The 23,885-nt window shown below is 35.2% G+C and overlaps 1 protein-coding gene across 4 annotated transcripts in view; it reads left to right on the forward strand.

Annotated features, from left to right (window-relative positions):
- Positions 1-805: 805 nt before the first annotated feature.
- Positions 806-23,885, forward strand: part of LOC145670259 (RNA-binding protein 41-like) — a 53,949-nt gene continuing 30,869 nt past the window's right edge. For 3 of the 4 annotated variants that reach the window (XM_081738678.1, XM_081738679.1, XM_081738675.1), the window contains exons 1-3: positions 806-1,276; positions 15,363-15,541; positions 18,955-19,263. In XM_081738678.1, coding sequence (XP_081594804.1) covers positions 15,393-15,541; positions 18,955-19,263 — 458 coding nt within the window. In that variant the 5' untranslated portion in view covers positions 806-1,276; positions 15,363-15,392. The other variant, XM_081738677.1, reaches the window with a different exon arrangement.

Raw genomic sequence — 23,885 nt, forward strand, 5'->3', positions numbered from 1 at the left:
GATTGAAGAGAGATAGTAACGCTATATATAAACATGTAAGGGAGACAGGACAGGAAATAGACTGGAAAGGCGTAGAGGGGCTGAAAAAGGAGAAAAGAAGTATTATAAGAAAATGGAAAGAGGCAGAATGGATAAGAAAATAAGAAAGCGAGAAACTTATGAATTGGAATAGCGGACTAAATATATGATGTATGGAGAAAGATATTGGATAAAACAGAGAAGAAAGAAGAGGTAAAAACAGGTGTATTGAACAGGGTTAGACAATTTAAAGTTTGTTTTTCAAAAGTGAAAGTTATTCATACACAGGTGTGGCAATTAAAAGTTTAGCTCTTAAGTGAAAGTTGATCATTAAAAGTTGCATATGTATTAATTAAAAATTGTTAAAGGAAAGGACGAATATGATTGGTTCATGAGATGACCTCCTCTCATTTTAAAAAGTATATAAGCTGTAATCTTAGAAATTGTATTTCATATTGTGTCTGATGAAGGCAAAGTTAATTTGCGGAAACTGTAACGCTATTACTTTTTGCCCTGTTCAACTTGTCTCTCAGCCCGCTTTCACTGTCTGAACTTCTTTCCCGATTTTGACCTTTTACTGACTTTGACCTTTTTCCCGATTGTATCCTTTCTTCCCAATTGTATCCTGTATTTTATTCTATTTTGTTCCTGAATAATAAATTCTCCTTCTGAGGTACACATAAGACAATTTGCAATTGTAGCACACTTGACTTTAATGCTGCTGCATTTACCATATGACCGATAATGGTCTCAAGACAAGAGAAGAAGCGAGATTTCCCGGGATTTCGACAGCGGCTGTGCTAGTGCATGCCTCGTAGCGCTCCAAGAGGAAGGAGTTAAGTGGGCCCAGTGATGCACCTACACTACACTTACACTTTCTGTTCCATTTACACGTACACACATTCCCTTCTTTTTTATACTCTTTCTCTTTTCTATTTTCATTTTACACTTCCCACTTTCCTCTACTTTTTTGCCCTGTTCACCTTGGCTTTTCGCCCTCTTTCGCTGTCTGAACTCCTTTCCCGACTTTGACTTTTCCTGATTTTGACTTTTTTCCCGACTTGTGTCAATTCTTCTCGATTGTGCCCTGTATATCATTCTATTTTGTTTTTCAGTCATATATCCTCTGTTTGAGGTTCACTTTTGACCAATTAGCAGTAGTAGCCCTTATGAATAGAAAGCTGGTGCACCTATCTATTTGACTGATAATCGTCTTATGAAGAGAAGAAGAAGAAGCGAATTTTGGTTTATTTGAAGGGTATATACTTAAATTCAAAAGGAAATTTAATTGATATATGTTAGAAGGTCCATTTAATGTCGATTCGCTAATTTTCACCTTATCTTTACCTGTTCTTAATGCCTATTATCTTTATCTACAAAGATATACATAATTTCGCATCTGATAAGCTTCTTTAAAGGTTTATCTCATTGTTCCGTCTTTTTCTTTTGAAAACCGACTATAATTGCCGGGAGAGCGATCTTCGCTAAGGTAAGAAAATACCGAAGGAGATAATATATGTCAAAAACAATGTCATTACTCGAGCAGCCAGTTCTACCAAACGTTGACACATTTCTTCAATTTTCAGGTTAGGTTAGTGCTTAGTGTTTCTTTTAGCAGAGCATGCACTAAATAAGGGTCCTATGTTTAGCAGAAGGGGTCCAGCTGTTTTCTCTAAAAAAAAAATGTTACAATTTTGGTAATTTCTGTTCACATTCAGTTAGTTTAGGGTAGGGTTGGTTAGTTGAAGTTAGATTAGGCTAGTTTAGATTACGTTTGGTTAGTTTAGTTTATGTTATATTAGTGTAGGAGTCCTGCAAAATTTTCCAAAAAATGATAGAATTTCGCTTATTTCTACTAATATTACGTTAGTTTAGGTTAGTTCAGGTTAGCTTACGTTAGATTATGTTAGGTTAGGTGAGATTTGGTTACGTTATGTTACGTCTAATACTTGCATCACTCATTTCTCCTGTAAATTTTGTGTTTTTTACGTGCTTCTGGACCCCTTGTACTAAACATACCCCAAACTTAAGTGCATAAAGTACGAAGCAAGTTGTACTAGGTTGCAACTAAACGAATGCTATGTAAGTAAGTTACGGAGGAGCGCAGCAGGAGGGTCTGAGCGGAAGTGAGGGAGTGCGTCCGTGGGGAACTGCGCCTCAGCGACGGTGGTAAACGCGTTAACAATGATAGTGAAAGAGCAGACATATACGTGCAATACTTTCACTATCACTCAAGATTAATTTCAGTATGCTGTGTACTGAGAGTAATTACTTCTATTCACACTCTTTCCTTCACGAAAAATGTTTCACATCGAATTTTATCTCTAACTTTTCGGGTTACGTGTCGTATCGCCGGACCAATTTTAGGAAATTTATTAGTTTAATTGCAGAATTTATTTAAGTCTGTGAGGATGAAGGAGTGAAAGTGAGGTAAGTAGAATACTCAAAGTGAAGAAAGTTGTTGTTTTTGTTGGGTTTTTTAATGTTCTAAGTGGCATTGTATGTGGAGGCGGAAGGACTATTTTGCGGAGAGGTGCATTTCTTATGATATAGTAGCGTAGAAGGCAGTGTGAAAATGTCGGCTCTATGTCAAGGCTGTGACATATCATTTCTTAGTTATGTGGAAATATAAGAATAACGAACGACAATTAAAGAAAGTAGGTATATACAAGGACAATGGATGTAATGTAACCGAATGCAGTACATCTTGGTGTTTTAGTTTTAAAATTGGTTCGGCGATACGACACAAAAGCCAAATTTTCTGTTTGGTAGAACCGTCTGCTCGAGTGAACCCGAAGCGGGTTAAATTCACCACGCGAGGTAAGAGAAGGCGAAAAGAAAGTCAGTAAACCAAGTGAAAATTGAAATATTTAAGATGAGTATAGCTTTTATTACGGTTTTGGTGGAGAAACCCAGACGGATGACCAACTTCGTAATAAATGCCACCGAAGGAAATAGTCGTGCAGATTGAGAATAAGCGTCAATTAAAAAAAAAAAGCCCTTCTAGCTTTATGATGATTTTGTCTAAGGCATTCTTCATTGATACTTCCTTGACTAATTCACAATATTAATGGAGCGCGGTAGAGTATGTAACCAGACAAGAATAGCAAATATATTTATATATATATATCGCATACAAACGCGACGCATTTGTATATGCCTAGTATGTATTTTTACGTTTGCACGTCATTATTTCTATCAAAGAACCTTGAATTTTCACGCCATGTGTTTTGCAGCCAGTATTTTGCGCAGGATTTCATCAAGATTAAAGAGGTTCAAGCACCAGACCTCATATCCTTTCAGAAGAAACAGTTTTTGTATAGATATCTTAATATAGGTGCTTAATGTTTATTTTTCAGTATCTTGCTCAGGAGGGCGGGTGTTGAATACCAACTCCCCCCATGGTGGAAATACTACAAGGTGGATGCAATGCAGTGCTACATTCTTGTCGCTCTGGCGCATGACGTCATCTTGGTCGCAGACGTGGCCAGCGAGAGTCAGATGAACTTTTAACAAGCGCTTGCTCGCTGGTATCTTTCACGTAAACTTCTCTTCTATTTATAGTGATCTTCAACGAAGTAAAAATTTTAGTACAAACAATAATTATATAAACGTGATTTAATCAATGTTTAAGCTAAGTGAATTCAAAGAAAGATATTTAAATGCCACTCATTCTAGCTTTGGAACTTCTTTTATAAAATAACAGACAAATTCTGACCAAAGCATATATTAACTAATAAATAATAGCGTTACAGTTTCGGCAAATTAACTTTGCCTTCATCAGACACATTATGAAATACAATTTCTAAGATTACAGTTTATATACTTCTTAAAGTGAGAGGAGGTATTCCATGAACCAATCATATTCGTCCTTTCCTTTAACAATTTTTAATTAATATTAATTAATTAGAAATCGTCGTATTCGGCAAGAAATCGTCGTATTCGGCCGGAATATCGCGAAATCGGCAGTTGGACTCTTTTGGACGATAATGCACCATCACATCATTCGCGACTTGTAACTGAATTTTTGGTCAAAAATCACATTATTCGGTTGCATCATCCGCCCTATTCACCAGATCTCGCTCCGTGCGATTTCTATCTGTTCCCGAAACTGCATTTGGCGATGAAAGGAAAGTAGCACGCATCGATTGATGCCATTGAGAAGGCGACGACCGCCGTCCAAAAGACCATTCCAATAAAGGACATGGAGAAGTCGTTTGACAACTTGTTGGAGCGTGCAAATATGTGTATCAATGCAGAAGGGGAATACATTGATTAATAAAAATGATTTGTTCCAAAATGTACATTGCTTTTTTGTTTTTTTTTAAAACGTTCGGTTTCTTTTGGAATGGAGGGTGTATATGTATGGTAATACTGTCACTACATTGTAAACGTTTTATTTTCAAGCAATACATTTAAAGAAAGAACATTATACCATCCTCCAAAGCAGAACGGTTTTCAACTTTCTGAGATGACTTACAAAAAATCCAAAAATTTTCTGCAAGCATTTTAGTAATGGTGTACTAAAATTATAAAATTTTCAAACGCATAAAAGCAAAAAAGTTTTACATTTCTATTTTTCCAAACTTTTTATTTGCTTGTAGGCTTTTTATTTATGGAGAAATGTACAATGAGCATATAGGGCTGTATAATAGCTAAATAAGTAACAAGTCAAGAAATCTCCAAAGAATTACAAGTACTTATTTGATTTTTTTCTTTTTTTATGTTAAAACACACCGATGAATTATTTAAGTTTCTTTGAATCCTTCTTACAACTTTAAATATCACCTCTTTAGACAGTAATTTATCTCCAGAAATGTGTTTAAAATCGCACAAATATGACCTCACACAACTAAAATAAAGTACTTGGACGCTATAGAAATAATAAAAAAAGTAATCTGTATATTTCTTACTTAAAGGTAAATTTTGGTCTTTTGTGTATTTTTTTAAAATTTAGGCCGTTTGCACGAACTGAAGATCCAAAACGTGATTATTTTCATTATTTTCCTATTGATTAGCACGCAAATACGCAACTTTTGAGACCTATTAGAATTTGATACCCAAAATTCTGAATTCTTCGCATAAAGGTAAATTTAGGTGTTTTTTGTAATTTTTTTCAAACTTTAGGCCGTTTGCGCGTACTGAAGATCCAAAATGTGATTATTGTCATTATTTCCCTGTCGATTAGCACGCAAATACGTAACTTTTGATCTCTGTTAGAATTCGCTACTCGAAAATTTGATTTTTTCCTAGTGTAGGGGAAGGCGTTGTACCTTTGAACACTTATGCTTTTCTCGAATTCAGAGCTATCTAGGTGCAGTGATTAAAATTCGTTTGAAAGAGTAAATGAAAAAAAAAAAAAAAGTACTACAAATGCGTTTGGCTGTTGTTGAATGAGTATTGTGCCGAGTAATGATCCTTTTAATTTTTTCACCCTCACGGTACGTGACGTTTGGGCGCGAAGCCATTTGGGCGCCAGACGTTTGGGCGCGAGTTAAATTAAAAAGTCTTTGTTAGGCGCTGAATACTAAGTTCGAATCAAGATATCACAAGGTGTCTATTGTAGTGGAAGTCCTTGAATTATACTGGATTTTGTTTTACATACAAGAAATACTGGAATTTCAAAATTCTAAAAACTGAATTAACAATTAAATTTTGTAAATTTAAGTTTCAGCCAAAGTGTGCTTTTTATTTGATAACTTTTCAATCTAAGGTAAGTAGACCAGACTAGATATGATTGCCTGCATTACGTACATAGTGAGCCTATTCCATTAAAAAACTTAAAGCAGGCCTTCTACTGTAGTTATGCAATAAGTGTAAATGTCAAACACATTTCTAGTGGCTAAATGACCAATATATGTACACTTTACTATTATTTTTCACTTTGAAATCGTTCTTTTTTTTTTCCTTTCGCTACTTTCTTCAATGCAGATTAAATGCTTACAATGGAACGAAAAAAAAAGTGTGTTAAGTTTTGATTTTTATATTGGAATGTTAAAAAAAAAGTGATACCTGAAATGCGGCATATTCCAGTTCCTAAACTCAATATTTTAGACAGCCTGTATTAACATCTTTCCCTCAACTCATTTAGGATTTCTAGCTTTCTGGGCTTTCGGCAAGACCATTTAGCCCGTCACGTTTGAGGGAGCACACTATCCGGGGAAAGGGAAGGAAAGAAGCGGCGTGAACCTATAAATTAGCTACAACCTGGTGTGAATGAGGAAAACCCAGGAAAACTTCATTCAGGGTGGCTGGCCTGAAAGAGCATGTTATAATTTTTCGACAGAATGCGCCCACCGGGAATCGAACCCGGGACCGCTCGCACCGAAGGCGAGAGCGTTAGCGACTACGCTACGCGGGGCCACTTCCCTCAACTCAAGTGCGCGGAAATCTTTTATTGCTAGTTCTTTATTGGACTTAAGGAAGAGAAGAGTTTGGCAATCGTAATACGAAAGAAAACAAATTTTAATATTCATAAGTATGTAATTATTAACTTTAAAAAAATCGAAAAATAAATCAATATGTTTTAATTAACATTAAGAAAATTACTAACAATTCGTCTGATTTCTTCATGTCCTAGCTTTCTTATATAATACAAAAATGAGATCATTAGATCAGAAGTACAAGAATCGTAAACAAGCGAAAAATCAATGCATTTCACGAGGTTTGGCAACAAAGGCACAAACGCATTAAACTATTTAATTTAGATGAATAAATAAGATAGAGATAGAAAATATACAGATAAATGAGGTGAGATAAAGATAGAAGTGTAGGAAATGTATATATATATATCTTGATTCGCGCGTAATTTTCAGTGCCTCGCTTATTTTATATGTCTAAATTGTGATTTTTACTATGTACCTCGCGCCCAATCGTCTGGCGCCTAAACGGCTTTGCGTCCAAACGTCTGGCGCCTAAACGTCCACGCCCAAATGGTGGCGCCCAAACGTCCTGTCCCGCTTGTACCTATGAACATAAATGCATCGTGTACCTTTGAACGATAAATAATACTGTTTAAAGCTACACAATGTAAGTAGTTAAAACAATTTATATATTTTATATAGGTTAGGTTACGATATAAAGTTATTAATCATTATTTTAAGTAGTTTCTAAATATTCGCTTATTGTATAACATACAAGGTTATGTTGTATATGCTCAATATTATTGTTCAATATTATTGTTATCAATTTAATTAATAAAATTTCAATTCTGGGGAACTTTTTATAGCTAAACCTTTTATTGCAATTTATAACTAGTAAAATTCGTAGCTTCTTTTTATATCATTGCCACGGAAACGTTGTAATTATCACTTTGTTCAAAGGTACATGACCATAATGTACTACTATGAGCAAAATAAATGACGCGTCTCTTTATTTTGAAGTTTTTTGAGAATATCTCAGTTTTCTTTATATGTTCGAAATTTCGGAAGGTTTCCCCATCAGGACAGATTAATAACAAACCCGTTTTTAATATTTGTGTTAGATATTAGCTTAAAATAAATAAATTAGAAGCAAAACACATTAAATCGACCGAAATTACGAGAATTACCAACTCTGCTAAAGTGGGAAATTTTCAAGAACGCGAGGGAATTCTGCAGTTCAACACGAAGCAGCGACACCTGTCATTGAGAGAAATGTGAATTAAATCTACAAACGAAAATTTTAACGAAATATTTATATGTCTTATTACATGCATTGTCTGCAAACTCCAAATATATGAATCTATACTAAATATTAACGTATAGATAGAGCAAAAAGTAGAAATTGCCTATGGAAAAGGACGAATTGGTAGCACGATCGTAATGAAAAATACGTCTTTACCGTAGAATAGATTCGTTCACGTAAGAAGACAAATAGCTCAGTGGGTTAAATCAACGAGTCTGTATGCCGCAGGTTGCTGGTTCGAACCCTCATAGAAGTGGAATGGTTATTTTTATTACTATGGTTATTTTATTTATTTTTTATGTGGAAAAGAATCAAATTGTAACATGTATGTAAAACTCATGACGATACCAAAAAGGAAAAAAATGTTGTCGCACTTGCATTAGTGTCCCTAATTTTTGTTTGCAAACAGTTTCGTAATTATTTTCCCTGTGCTCACTGCTCACTACATGCTCACTGCTGCATAACGAATGTTTTCCAGTAAATGTTAATTCTAATTTGGAGAATTTTATAAAGATTCACAATGTTTATCACTAGATAGTCTTCTATCTATTTTTTTTTTGGACATTTTGATAACAGATTTCCCTATTAAATGTTTAATTTTCCTTATATATATTTAATTACGGAAAAGTTTTACAATTTATTTGTTTTAAATTGAAATTGTTTTGAATTTACCACATGAGGTAAGTAGCCCGAAGGAGGAGAACTCAAATAACTGATATTCTACGTAAAAGCAACCAATTGTAGAATGCTTCTTACCTTCAGCACATAATCTTTACGTTAGAGAGTCGGACTGTTTTTTCCTCCCCTATGACCACTCATCTAAAGCTCTACATGTGTCACATAATTTCGGCTCTCCAAAGACATTCATATTTAATAATAATAATAATAATAATAATAATAATGTAAAAATGAATTATTTTATTATTATTATTATTATTATTATTCCTGAATATGCCACCCTTACATAATGTAGTAACCTTAGACTTCTTAGTTAAAAGTGCTTTCTTTAGTAATAATTTGAGCAACCACGTAACAAAATTTAAAATGTAGGAGGGGCACGACGTTTTACTTTGCCCCTCTGTTTTTAGCACCCTCCCAAAAGATAGTATTCAATTTCTGACAAGCAGAGCAGACAAAATGCATAAGAAATATATTTATAGCATCCTTTCCTCCGTGAATGGAATATCACGTAGCATTTTTTATTCTACCGAAGATAACCCTAGGCCGTTATGGTTAAGTAACAAAAGAAATACGTAATATATTTATAGCATCCCTTGACTGTAATATTACCGCTTCTTTATTTGTTCGAGGGCGCCCTATACAACCAAGGGTGACAAAGAGAATAGGAAAAGTGTCTAAAGATTACAAAACACATTATACAGGGTGTCCGAGAAGTCCTTCCCTGATTACAGAAATTGATAACTGAGGCTAGAAATAAGATAGAAATATGAAACTGGTGTTGAATTGTTTACAAACTATAAAAGTTTTTGTCTGTGTTAGGTTTGTTCTGTTTTACCAAGTCTCATTTTTTTTTGTTTTTTTTTTTTTTTTTTTTTTTTTGTTTTAGGTTTGTAGTACGTAAGTAAGAAGCCCAAGAAGCCATGCCAACCAACCAGGAGAAGGCACAGTGTGTCCTGTGGTACCATGAGACACGATCACCAACCACGGTGCAGAGACAGTTCCAGACAACATTTGGGAGGACTCCACCTGATATCAAGAGCATTAAAGCCTGGTATGAGAAGTTCAAAAACACAGGGTCGGTTGCTGACCTTCCGAGGTCTGGTCGACCAAGAACCTCAGCAGACACGGTGGAGGCTGTGCGGCAGTCTTTTCTGAGAAGTCCTAAGAAATCGGTGCGCAGGGCCTCACGTGAATTACAGATGCCAAAAATCTCTATTCATGACATTTTACACAAACGTTTATTGTTTCGTGCTTACAAAGTGCAACTCGTTCAGGCCTTGTTGCCCGACGACGGTACACGTCGATATGACTTTGCGGTCGAAATGCTATCACGTATTGAGGACGATAATGGTTATCTCAGACGAATTGCCTTTTCCGACGAAGCGACATTCTTTGTCAGTGGAGTAGTGAATCGCCATAATGGGGTTATGTCAAGGATGAGGTCTACCGAACACGTGTACCAGATCTTGAAACCCTGCAGCAACGAAGAACCACAGTCGTTGCATCGATCCCTCCAGTGATGTTGGCTAATGAGTGGATGGAAATTGAATATCGCCTAGATGTGCTACGTGCTACCAAGGGTGCTCATGTGGAAGTGTACTGATGTGACCAAAACTTTTATAGTTTGTAAACAATTCAACACCAATTTCATATTTATATCTTATTTCTAGCCTGAGTTATCAATTTCTGTAATCAGGGAAGGACTTCTCGAACACCCTGTATTTTGTAAGAAGCATGGCAGTGTATACACAGCATTGCTTTCGTTAACAAGTGTTTCACCCTTGAGTCGCTTATAAAATTAGGCAGAATAAACTTTTGCCGATCGTTGCTCTAGAGGGATTTGTCCAGGATGGTTTGGTGTCGGGCTAATAACAATGAGTATGTTTATTTACATCACCGTTAAAGAAAAAGCAAACTTTCTGAAAGGAACTTACTTAGGAAACATCAGATACTCCTTATACTTAGCGAGAGCCCATTGTGAAAAATTGCATCTGGTGTTATGGGTGAAAGTTCTATGGGACTATTAGAAAAATATATATTCCCGTTTCCACGCTGATGGTAGAATTTCTGAAACAGTTATTGGATTACGTTCGAAGCATAGGCGTAAATAGCGCCCCCGCAACCCTGTGGCGTGGGGACCGCACAAGCTGCAAAGCCCAAAAATATATAGAAAGTACGCAGGGGCAGACCAGGCCAAATTTTCATCTGGGCAAAGTGACTTTTTGGCGCCCTTCCCCGTTGTACTAGCCTATATTTTACATTTTATCATAGTGTTTTTAATAGTTTAAACCCATTTTTTCAAAAAGACATTCGTCACCTAGGAAAACTTCACAAAGAATATGGTCCGCTATAAACAATACGAACTCCCCCCACGCTGGCTAGCATCCCTGCCTTCTCTGATCCCGGGTCCAATTCCCGGTGGGTTACTGTTAAACGATAAACGTGGTTGGGATTCCACTATAATCAGTATCCACATCTCCTTTGGCCATTAAGGCATAAACGTAAAACGCTAAACTCAAGCAAACAAACAGACAATACTTACTCCCCCTCCACTCTTTATTCTACATGCCATCTCTCCATTTGTCGATACAGTCCCCTTAGTACTATGGAACTCTCTTCTTCCATGGTGAAATGGAAAAAGATTATGTAATTGCCGCTACTTTACAAGAATATAAACCAAAAAAGTCAGTAGAAAACACATTATAATATTTACTTTTTGAGTCTCGTTTTGGCGCCCCGGGCAGTTGCCCGGGTTGCCAGGCCCTTGGTCCACTCTTGAAAGTACGGACGCATAACTAAGGGCTGCGGAGGAAAGGTTAATCTTCATGTTATGCCACTGGTTTGACGTGTTTGAAATGTTCAATAACTGATCGGTTAGTGAAATAATTTCGACGGTTACTGATATTTAAAGTTTAGCGAAGACAAAGTTACCTAACCAAATACATTTGAATCGCGATGTCACCATTTGATTTTTCCTCACACAAAAAAGAGAAAAACAATAGTAATAAAAACCCTTACTCGTATTGTGCTCGAACTAACAACCTAATTCGTACAGACTAGTTGCTCTGACCAACTGAGTTTCAATTTTTTACGCGAAAGAAGTCTGTTATATTACGAGGCAAGCTTTTCATTATGATCGAACTGTTAATTTATTCTTTCGATAGGTAATTTCCACTGTTTGCTTTATCTATATAAATAAATGTATAGATTCATATATTAAGAGTCTTTGGGTAATGTGTGTAATAATTGCGCGACAAATATACTTGCTTAAATGTATTGTATGCTATGATTTGCCCTGATTGTCTGTTCCTATAGTGGTTGGAAAACATTCGTCAAAACTGTTCGAAGTAATACGAACACGGCTTAAGAACACGGACTGAACTGAGTTACCACTCGATTGACCTTGAGGGCAAATCACCAAAGGTTAGCTATAAACGAAAGTTCAGCATGCATTTCTGTGGAGTTCTGTTCAGTATCACGGTCCTCTCCCAAGCACGTTGTTCTTAGGAGGAATATTTTACAAACCTAAGCTTTCGACAGAGTGCAATAGCAGAGAACCAAAGAGAAGTAATTCTTGCCCTTGTTAAGGTGGAGTACCACCATGTGAAATAAAAATGTCTCGTCTCCTTGAAGTGTTATTTTATCGAAAATAACTCGTTTTCCTTTATATATTCGAAGTTTCTGAGGGTTTCAAAATGAGGAAACGTTAGTGACAAACAAAGACGCATTTAGGGGTGGGTTAAGGGGGTCCGGACCCCCTCTGAAATCCCAACTTTTCTGTAAATTTAACCTAATTTTGGGAGTTATTTTTAAAAATCTTATTATAATTTATCCTAATATTGAAGTCGGACCCCCCAAATAGCTTTGGACCGCTCCCGAAATAAATTCCTGCATACGTGCTTGCTGACAAATATATTTCCAATATATTCGTTAAATAATAAAATAAAATAACTAAATTAAGAGCAAAAAGCTTCAACACAGGCTAGCTTTTGTCCACTGCCAATATTGTTAGAAGGGATATTAATAGCAAAAACTCCTAGTCAATGTTTAACCTTGGAACTTCATCCCGAACAGCAAGCATATTTTCGAAATACACTCAGTTCTAGCAAGAAGGCATTGTAAGCGAGTTACGTTTGGCAACATCGCACGGAAACAAATGAATGCTGAAATACATTCTAACCCATTCCTACTACTATTACTACTTTTGCTATGGATCTGTATAGTACAAGGGCAGACTTATTTTAATGAAATAAGTTTAATGAGAATTTTAAAAAAATAATCGTTAAATCACTTTTTGAATATTATTTTTAATCTTTTTTAACGAAGGAATGTTATATTTTTTTTAAAAAAATAATAAAAGTCACTCTCCTTAGGCAGGGTTTGAATCCACGCCAAAACCAATTTCCCGTACTAGCATGTTGCGCTAGCTCACTTTCTTTTTTCTTAAGTTAACTGACTCACCGAACGTGCCTCAGAAACTTGAACTACTTATTACTAATTTTACTTGCTTTACTCATTTTACCTTGCTTTTCCAATGATCTAGAACGACAGTTACACGAACACAGAAACATCGAGGACAGTTAGAATCACAAAGGCTCTCCCACCGGGAATCGAACCCGGGACCCCGTACACCAAAGGCGCACGTGCTAGCCACTAGACCAGCGGGGAGGGCACTCACTCGGCTACGAGAGCCGACAGCATTTGGCGTTTACTTTGTGCTATATGTAGGTCATGACTCGTGATGTCACAAACAGGATGACAACATAGACGTAGACGTCATTATTTTTCCTACATTGCAGTCTCTCCCGATATTTGATCATTGTCTACTCGGACTGAAATTGTCATTTGGAACCAAAACTTTAATATGAATTCAAAAATTAAACTTTTACATCAATTTGAACTGACTGGGTTCCAGTTCACCCCAGTATTATGTTTAGTTTAGTTAAATGGTAATTTGTGACAGCTTCACATCATCAAAAGAATCTTTCACTTCACCGCCTCCCCCCAGGAATTCGTGCTGGATCCGCCACTAGAATCAATAGACATTTTTCCTATACTTTTTGTCACCCTTGGTTGTGTAGGAGCTCCCACGAACAAATAAAGAAGCGATAATATTACAATCAAGGGGCGCTGTATATTACGTATTTCTTTAGTTACCTACGCCTAACCGCACAGGGCTATCTTCGGTAGAATAAAAAATGCTACGTGATATTCCAATTATTAAGGGGGAGAGGATGCTATAAATATATTTCTTATTCATTTTGTCTGCCCTGCTTATCAGAAATTACTTTTTGTTGGGAGGGTACTGAAATGAGAGGGGCAAAATAAATCGTCATGCCGCCTCCCACATGGTTGCTCAAATTATTACTAAAGAAAGCATTTTAAACTAAGATGTCTAAGGTTACTACATTAGGTAAGGATGGCATATTAAGGATTATTATTATTATTATTATTATTATTATTATTATTATTAAATATGAATGTCTTTGGAGAGCCGAAATTATGTGACACGAATCATTACATGTAGAGCTCCAAGATGAGTGGTCATATGGGAGGGAAAAACAGGATTTTTCTGTCCGACTCTCTAACGTAAAGATTATGTGCTGAAGGTAAGAAGCATTCTACAATAGGTTGCTTTTACGTAGAATATCAGTTACTTGAGTTCTCCTCCTTCGGGCTACTTACCTCATGTGGTAAATTCAAAACAATTTCAATTTAAAACAAATACATTGTAAAACTTTTCCGTAATTAAATATATATAAGGAAAATTAAACATTTAATAGGGAAATCTGTTATCAAAGTGTCCAAAAAAAAAAAAAAAAAAAAAAAAAATAGATAGAAGACTATCTAGTGATAAACTTTGTGAATCTTTATAAAATTCTCCAAATTAGAATTAACATTTACTGGAAAACATTCGTTATGCACCAGTGAGCATGTAGTGAGCAGTGAGCACAGGGAAAATAATTACGAAACTGTTTGCAAACAAAAATTAGGGACACTAATGCAAGTGCGACAACATTTTTTTCTTTTTTTGGTATCGTCATGAGTTTTACAAACATGTTACAATTTGATTCTTTCCCACATAAAAAACAAATAAAATAACCATAGTAATAAAAAATAACCATTCCACTTTTATCGGGGTTCGAACCAGCAACCTGCGGCATACAGACTCGTTGCTTTAGCTGACAAAGCTATTTGTTTTCTTGCGTGAGTGAACCTATTCTACGGTAAATACGAATTTTCATTACGATCGTGCTACCAATTCGTCCTTTTCCATAGGCAATTTCCACTTTTTGCTCTATCTATACGTTAATATTTAGTATAGATTCATATATTTGGAGTTTGCAGATAATGCATGTAACAAGACATATTAGAAATATTTCATTAGAATTTTCGTTTGCAGATTTAATCCACATTTCACTCAATCACATAGGTGTCGCTGCTTCGTGTTGAACTGCAGAATTCCCTCGCGTTCTTGAAAATTTCCCACTTTAGCAGAGTTGGTAATTCTCGTAATTTCGGTCGATTTAATTGTTTTGCTTCTAATTTATTTATTTTAAGCTAATATCTAACACAAATATTAAAAACGGGTTTGTTATTAACCTGTCCTGCTGGGGAAACCTTCCGAAATTTCGAACATATAAAGAAAACTGATATATTTTCAAAAAAACTTCAAAATAAAGAGACGCGTCATTTATTTTGCTCATAGTAGTACCTGTGAACAAAACGGATATTATCTTATTATATCCTATAAAAGCTACTGTAATTATGTAACACCTTTAAAAATCATCCTATCTGGTAGCAAAGAGATGGCACTTCAAATATACGACAAAAATTTGGGGAAAAGTGCTGAATATTAACACCAAAATTTCGAAAATTCTAAAAATGTTCTCAGGTACAACGCCTTCCCCTATATGTTTGGTTGGAAAAAAATTGAATGAATTTTTTGTTTGTGCTACGATGTTCGTGATATTTACTTTCAGTCTTTAATGTTTCAGCTTAATCGTTTCCATATATTGCAAGACGAAATGGCAACTGTTCATAATACACGATCGAAGATCTACGCATCAGTTTCTGGCTGTGAAGATGTGCCACCAGAACATGTGGAATCTGAAGGCGAGCGTCTTATTAAGCAGATGGTACAGAAACAGATGGACACTAAAACTACACTAGATGAGTAAGTAATTTTGTTGCGAATTTTCAGTGATTAAGAAAAAAGTATTAAAGTAGTTTCTGAATGTTATTTTATGGGTTTAGTATTCGAGGATCATTATGACATTTTTGTTCAGAAACACCTAGCCACCCATCTGTTTGAAAAGCCCTACATTCTAACTCATGGTTTGAATTAAATCAAACGTTGATTCCTCTCTTTGGCCAATTAAGATCTTTATTCAGAACCGAAGTATTAGAATTTCTTATGTACGGTTGCCAGAATATGGCAAAGACAACATTGGCTAATCTAATCCCGGGAAAAGTTATTAATTGCGAACTTAAAAGTGGATGAATTCTAGGTAAGCAACAGCATAAGAGATGCTTCTATGATAATACAAAAAGTTCAAAAGCTAATTGTTTAGGAGGTATGTGGAACTCTTACTTCATTGTTTGCATCTGTAGGAGTTTTTCTGTGTGGTTTCAGCTATTAATTCTGTGGCATTGTTCACGTAGCTCACACAACGTACTAACGTTAAATGTCAACGAATTTAATTTTTTTATAGTAATATGTGCAATAATATCTCAAAACAGTAATTATAATTTAGTTTTTGCTCAACGTGTAAGATTAACTGTATAAAGCTACATCAAGAAATGACAGAGTTCACATTGACCCTGAAAGTCAAGGAAATGCTTCAAAATATACCCAGAGTTATGGAAATCTACTGCAGTTCACAGAAGAGGCAGAGATTTATTTATTTATTTTTTTTAAGCTGCTCACAGAAAATACAAAAAACACCTCAAAGAATCAAGACAGATTCAGAAGGAAGAAAAAGGATTGAAAATAGAGAATCATCATTAGGAATGAAGAAGTTTGAGTAGCACCGAAATGTGTTAAAACTTCAAACTGAAAGAAAAAGAATAAATTAAATAAAAATAATTGAAGTGCTACACAAGAAGGAAATTAGCTAGGTTGTAGATAATCAAAGATACAGACCAAATTATGATATATGTTTACCTATATATATATATTTATGAACGTACTCAACATTCAGAATGCTGAAATACCAAGGAACCTTTATTATCGTTATTCTTTAGTAATAGTGTTTGCTGGTATTTTACATATAGAAATTTTGACTCATAATTAGCATTTACAGTAATAATAATAATAATAAAAAGCTGTTTCAAAAATAAATGGGAAAGTATTGGACGGTTATGGGGTTGGTGGAAATTGATTCAAATATTTTATATATACTTTAAAAAAAAACTGACCATAAATGATAGTGTTCGTGATGTAGCGGGTCAGGGAAAGTGACAGAAATCGATACCAAAATTTTAATTGAACCTTGAATGAAGAAGCAGTACCTAAGAGAGAGACTGACATTGTTGATGTATACAGAGAAATCGTTAACTCTTCAATTCTTTCATAAAGGAATAACCATATATTTTTTTTCACTACATAAACAATCAATTTATTAAAAGGTCTTATTTCAGTTTTAGGACCCTTGAACCAAAATTTCAAATTGTATTCTTAAAGTGTTCCGATCATCTTAATCAATGAACAAGGCTACTGAATAAGTGGTCGAAACGGTACAGGAAAACCGTTACAGACGCAGTCAACAAAGGAAGCTTTTCACTTTTTTCCTTAATAATTACATGAAAAATGTTTCAGTTATTGTATTTAAATGAAAGTTCAAAACCTTTTAAAAGATCTTCTGTGAAGTTATGTTACGAAGAAATAACTAGACCAAATGATAACCAGTGATAAAATTTTTAATAATCATGATTTAGTTCTCAGTCTGTAGCAGAAAATTTACACTCAACATTAAAACTCTGAAGAAAATTCATAAAATGCTTCTGCTTCAAAACAAATGCAGATGCTTCTGCTTCAAAACAAATGCAGAACCATTTTATGAATTTTATTTAATGTTGAGTGAACATTTTCTGCTGGAGATTGAGAACTAAATCATGATCATTAAGTATTTTCCCCCCTACACTATTGTATCACTTTCGGGATAGAAAGGATGCCAAAAGCAAAAGTACAATAAGTGAGCCAGTGAGATTAGGAAGTACTTTGAGGGAAAAGAAAAAATGTTAGTGATACGTAAAATACTATTTGGTGGTAGTTTTGAATTAAACTAAATTTCCAAAAAAGTTGAAAGAATTAAAAGTAAGTTTTCGATATGTTGAAGTAAACGAACTGAAGATCTTTATTGCGGGAGAAGAGTGGCGGATTGACATGCTTCATGCATTCTTATTCTTCGTTGAGTAAAACTTTAATTTTATTGTATTGATTCAAGCATCAAAGTTCTAAATAGTGGAGAGATATGTGTGTCCTTTATTAGATAATTCCTAACTTTAAACGAACAAAAAAGAGTTACGTTTGGCATATTTCACGTTTAACAGTTATACTGTATATACGACAAATTCAGGAGGTCACGGTGGCTCAGTGGTAGAGCGCTTACCTCTAGTCGTGTTGTCCCTGGTTCGATCCCCGGCGAAATAACTTTGTGGTGGACAACATCGTGCTTGTGGGTTTTCTCGGGGTACTCCCGTTTCCTCCCAGTTTCTTATTCCACCACTTTTTCTATCATCATTCACTTGTTTTAATCATCGTCTCCCTTAGCCTAACTGGCAAAACGTGGGTCGTTAAACTCAAATATTTCATTTCATTTGCACGATAAATTCAATTCAATTGGTTTCCGATAAATGCAAAATTTAAATAAACTATTGTTTATTATGTCCATTTTACAGCAGGACTCAGCAGCAAAATTGCCCAACATATTCAGGGAAGAGAAAGGTAAAGATGAGGGGAAATTAAGTATTATCGTGGCAGGTGTTCCATTGTTTATGTTAACTGTGCTCCATACTACATGTTTATTGGTTTTTTTTTTAAAAAAAGGTGAAGTTTCAGGAGATTTAGATCAATTTTCGTTGCATTGAATTGAAGTAAAATTAAAACGCAAAGAGTAAAAGAGTGACAGACTGAACCGAGACTCGAACCAATCTGTTTTGGAAAGCGGACTGGGTGGCGTAGAGGTTAATGCATCGGCACGGTATGCCGGAGATCCCAGGTTTGAATCTCGATCCAGTCCGTCACTTTTTCACTCTTTACATTAGAACTCGCACCCATAGAGGATTTGGTGTGTAAAATAAAATTTAAAAAATCGGTTGTTTCCTTCTTCCATTAGTATATATGAAGTAAAGTTGTTTATTTTGCTATTCGAAACTTAAATACAGTAAATGCAGTTTTTTTTTTTTTTAATTAATTGTTTTAACTAGTAGCTTACTATAAGATTTTATTATTATTATTACTATTATTATTATTATTATTATTATTATTATTATTATTATTATTATTATTATTATTATTATTATTATTATTATTATTATTAATTTTTTTAACTATTTTAGTTGCTAATGTCTACTATTTGTTTGCAGGCAATTGCAACAAACAAAAGAGTTCCAAACGTCTTTAGAATTTGTACCATTAACATCATGCGTCTCTGGTAACTTGTCATTGGCAGAATTCAAGAATTTGACGGACTCCGTATCACACAGAGAAGAGCTAAAATCATGTTACCTCTCCGAGAAAGAAATGGAATTACTTCTAGCTTGGGAAAAGGGTGAAGAATACTTTTTCGAAAAGTATAAAAAAGTTGAAAAATCAGTACTTAATAGTTGGTTGCAGGCCATACAGAAAAAAATTAAGGAGAAAGAGGACAGCCTACAAGAAGAAAGAAAAAACAGGTAAGAATATTAGAATTTCTTCCTTTATGTCATCACTGCTTATGAGGAGGGGTCAAAAAATTTCGGCCGCCAGGTTGCATGGCGACTGCAAGTATGAGTCAGGCAGTTAGCTTCTTTTTGACATTTCTGTGCTCAGTTTTTTCTCTTATTTATGTTCTTGGTTGGATTAAAAAGTTACAATCAATTCATTATCAAGTTCAAAGTTTCCATTTTACCTTCAACGTTAAATATATTTAATTCCGTTGAGTTATGAATGTTGCGTACTTTGACCATGGAACGTATGACATCAAGTAGTCAAACACAGGATTTAAAGCAATTTCGTCCGACGAATTATTTTAGCATGCCGGTGGGAAAGAACTTGCTTTCAAGTATTGAACCGGAACCATATGAAGCGAGAGATGAAATTTCAAAATCGAATGATGTTACTGTTCCGAAACCACTAACTGAGTTAAAGCTGTTAGAGTTGTACTATCTTTCCAATAACTATGATTTAAGCCCAAAGCCTGTAGGATAATGTGTCATATTGAGCGCTTGGTTCTCAGAACTAGCATCTAGATAAGAACTTTTTCCAACCTTGATTATGAATATTCTAGTAGTTAGGCCTTCTATTTGCCACATATTTTAGGTTTAGATCGTTGTTTGAAGGCAAGGAACGAGACAGATAATAAATACTTCATCCTGCTATATATCTTGTAATTAAATAACGTGTAAGGAGGGCACTCAGCCGTAATAATCACATATCTAAGATACTTACTATCTATGCATTTGGTCATCACGTGAGAAGACATGTTAAAACATGTACTTTTAAACGTACAAATTTGGGCTTTGCAGAAGTGTCGGAAGTCTTATAGAACTGCTCTGTCCGTCCGTTCGTCTGTTGTCAAGTGTCAGAGCGAAAGCGGTAAGAGGTACCGAGAAGCGTCTTTGTGAAATCGTTTCAGCAACCCAAGAGTAGATTCTTTCTCCGTTAACCCTCTATCCAAACCGGAAGTGGTAGAAATCAGCCGTTTCCGGTTTCAACGTTGATCCCATACAACAAAAAACATGCGAATGGTGGCCATTTTGAATAATTATTTATGATTTTGGTTCATAATGTATCCACGTAACTTACTAGAATATTAAAATATCTCTAATAATTTTGTGTCAATGTACTTAAAATTTTGGGACAGTATTTATGGTAAGACTAGGTATATTAATTCAGTAAAATATACGGGCACAATAAGGTCAGTTTTATTATTTCCCGTTAATAATGATATGATAGACATTCTGTTTATGTGTTTTACTTTTCAGGTTGATACAACTGTTAAAGTAAACAGATGTGTGTTTCAACATCAAAGCGATTATTTAAATAAGGATATCTAAAATATTTCAAAAGAATTTCCCATATTGGACACATTTTAATCTAGAATCAACTGACGGTAAAATAAATAAACAGTTTACTGTAATTCACAGTAAACAAAGATCCACACTTTTTGTGCTTACGCCAATAATTGGAGCATTCAGGGCACAAGGAAATGCCCAATTACCAAAGTTGTGAGAAAAAGATATATAAAGTTTGTACGGTACGCTTAAGTACATGAAAAGTTAATATATCTTTTACATTAATAAGAGTTATTTACAATGATTCGACATGAATCCTTTAAGCTCTGAGGAAAGCTTAAGATTATCTTAAAAGATGAAAAATGATCAAAAGTGGACCAAGTTTTCTTGTGTGCTGAACGCGGCAATTACCAATTACATGCTTCTTACACGGATTCTAACCATAAAAATATAACCAAACAAAAATCTAATCCCTGAAAGCAGCTGCCATTATTCGTAACCTTTACTGAAGAACATTGATAATTAGTTATATTTTATTGTTTAATGAATATGACAGAAGACCGTTTCACACAGTGTGTTTATTAAATAAAACTGTTTTAGCCCAACACCGTATTCCCCATAACATTTCTTCGTCTCATTCTAATCCACTATACAGAGTGCCCTGGTAAATACCTTTTAAGAGAACCATATTAACTGACGCCTTTATGTTCACCACTATTCATCCGTAGTTTCATTCTAGTATGTCATTGCGCATGTACTGCGAAGGAAGGACAACTTTTCTTGTCCTGACCATGATTCGGATATGCTGGATATCTGGTACGTAGTCTACTGAGTTTTCTTTCTTCAAACATCCATCCACCTCTGATCATACACTTCCTAAAGCTATGGAATTGTTTTTTAATATCGGCAGTCCTTAAACTTCAGTACACTACCATGGGACGTAGAAATGGTGAGATCATTTCACAGTTGGTTCTTCAAATTCAGAAGGAGATAGAAATCGGAAGGGGCCAGGTCAGGTAAACCCGATGAATGAGGCAAAAATCCATAGCTTTAGCTGCTAAGAGAAGTTACTATTTCGTGCAATGAGTTGTTTATCTTCAAACAGTAGTAGTTGTATTTTTGCAACTCTCCCTTTGTTGTGTAGCTGTGGATGGACATTCTTCTCTGGAGTTATTCTGTCCACATTTGAATTCTCTCTTAATAGTGCCATATAATGGTTATTCTTTAGTTTGTACAGCTGACATCTCGTGATGGATTTGTAACCGCTTTCCGGATCTGCCCCCCTGCTGTCCCACTAACGAGTACTTTCAGGAGACCTGAACTTACCTGATTAAGACATCAAAGAACATTTCCAAAAAGGGATTACAGAACTTTTCCCGGATCGCCCTTAGGTCTCAACAATGAGATGATCATTAAGCACCGAGAGATTCGGATATCTCGTCTCGAAATCCTCACGGACATTCAGATGATTGCTCAGACCAAGACACACAAAAATATCATTCATACATGCAACAAAAACACATTAAATAAAATACTATTCTTATTTATTAAATACACTATGTGTAAAAAAAAAATGTAGAAGAAAAACAATCACAACACTAAACACTGATATAGATGTAAACACTTAACTATTTCCACAAATGTAAAATTACACTTCACATTTCATGATGTTATAGCCCTTTACTTTTGTATCACATATGTATGTGGATGAAATATTATATTTGGGGGTTCACCACAAACACTTTTCTCACACCACTAACGAATGCACATGGGAGTTAGCACTGTGGGTAACACTAAAGGTAATCCCACGTCGTAAGTTCCCAGCTGCTGCGAGAAGAATCCGTAAAAAGTTGACGGTAGTATCCAGCAGAATAAGTACAGGTAGCCACAATATATAATTAGGACATTGGTTGGACCCGTTACTACTGATACGCAGTGGGTCTGTGGACCCGGGAGTTCACTAAATGGGGGCTAGCCGTTCTACAAGTCTTTAGTCGGCTATGAAACGTATGCCCCTTTACTTAATTCTATAGCGAATTAAACGAACGTGTTGGCTAAATCAACTCGTGGAAAAAAAAAAGAAACTCGAATTGAGGTGTTCTAGGTGTGAGCTGGGTTGACCGACTGGTCAATGTTGGCAGTTTGTTTTAAAATGTAATCAGGTTAAGCCACCTGTATGGATATGCAAATTAAATGTTAAAAGAATCTGCGTTAATTCACAGTTCACTGGCCACAATGCAGATAAACATGATAACTTGGTCATGAAAACATGGAGATAAAAACGGACTGAACGATATGGTTGGCGCCGGTGAGTCGTTCAGACACCTGGTCTGCTCTGGCCTGCCACAGTATTTCCATAAATAATTGAAGAAAACACTTAATTCAGTTTCAAACAATTATAGAACGTAGTCCTTACATATTAATGAGTAAGGAAGAAATACTTAGGATCCAAGTATTAAAAATACGATTTTCATACTTGTAGTCCAGCTAATGAATGTGGTCTTTGTTACTCACTAAAATCTTCTCACAGTGAAAAAACGTTTCACATATATGTATGAGTGAACGATGAAAGACACTTTTGTTCAAATTCTTGGGAAAGAAATCGCTTACTAGCAACTCCCACCGAAGAAAAGAAATTATTTGCGTCGCAAAAATAAAATATAAATTGAAGAATGATTTCTGTCTTTCCAAAATATACAGAGCGTCCACAAAAGTTACTTATATAACCTGCTGACGGTTATAGATTGTTTGTGTAAATTTTCCTTTAAAATCTGGGAACCTTCCACCATTTTTACTTCTCTTTGTTGCAGCAATGTTTCTGTTCCACGAAAAATAATTTCTGCAAAGTGGAAAATGCAAAATGCAAAGCAATAAATCTTAAAAACTTTGCACAAATTTACGTTTCACCAGCATCATAAAACTGGGAAATGCAAAGCAAGAGTTCGCGAAGTTGTGTCGTATTTTGCAAAGAGAAGATTTGCTGTGCTTGAATGATGCCTGAGTTGGATCCATTAATGTTTACGAAATGTTTTGGGTGGTTATTAAGTGCGGATGACGTTTCGCAAAAAGTCGATAAAGACAAAATCAACTTCTACAGTGTGACTTTATTTATTTTTTTAAAAAAAACGATGTGTTTGCTGACAAGTAAACAAGTGGAATATTTGAGTGGAGAACATTTGACCGGCTTTGCATTGAACGAAACGGAGTAAAGTTCTTACAGCAAGATACTTGTCTTGATTGGTAGGAAATGGTGTAAAATATATGTTGTGACAAAGGCAACTGTTTCCAGATAGTTACATGGA

Source organism: Thermobia domestica, chromosome 14 (assembly GCF_964235325.1).
Source record: "Thermobia domestica chromosome 14, izTheDome1.hap1.1, whole genome shotgun sequence".
NCBI lineage: Eukaryota > Metazoa > Arthropoda > Insecta > Zygentoma > Lepismatidae > Thermobia > Thermobia domestica.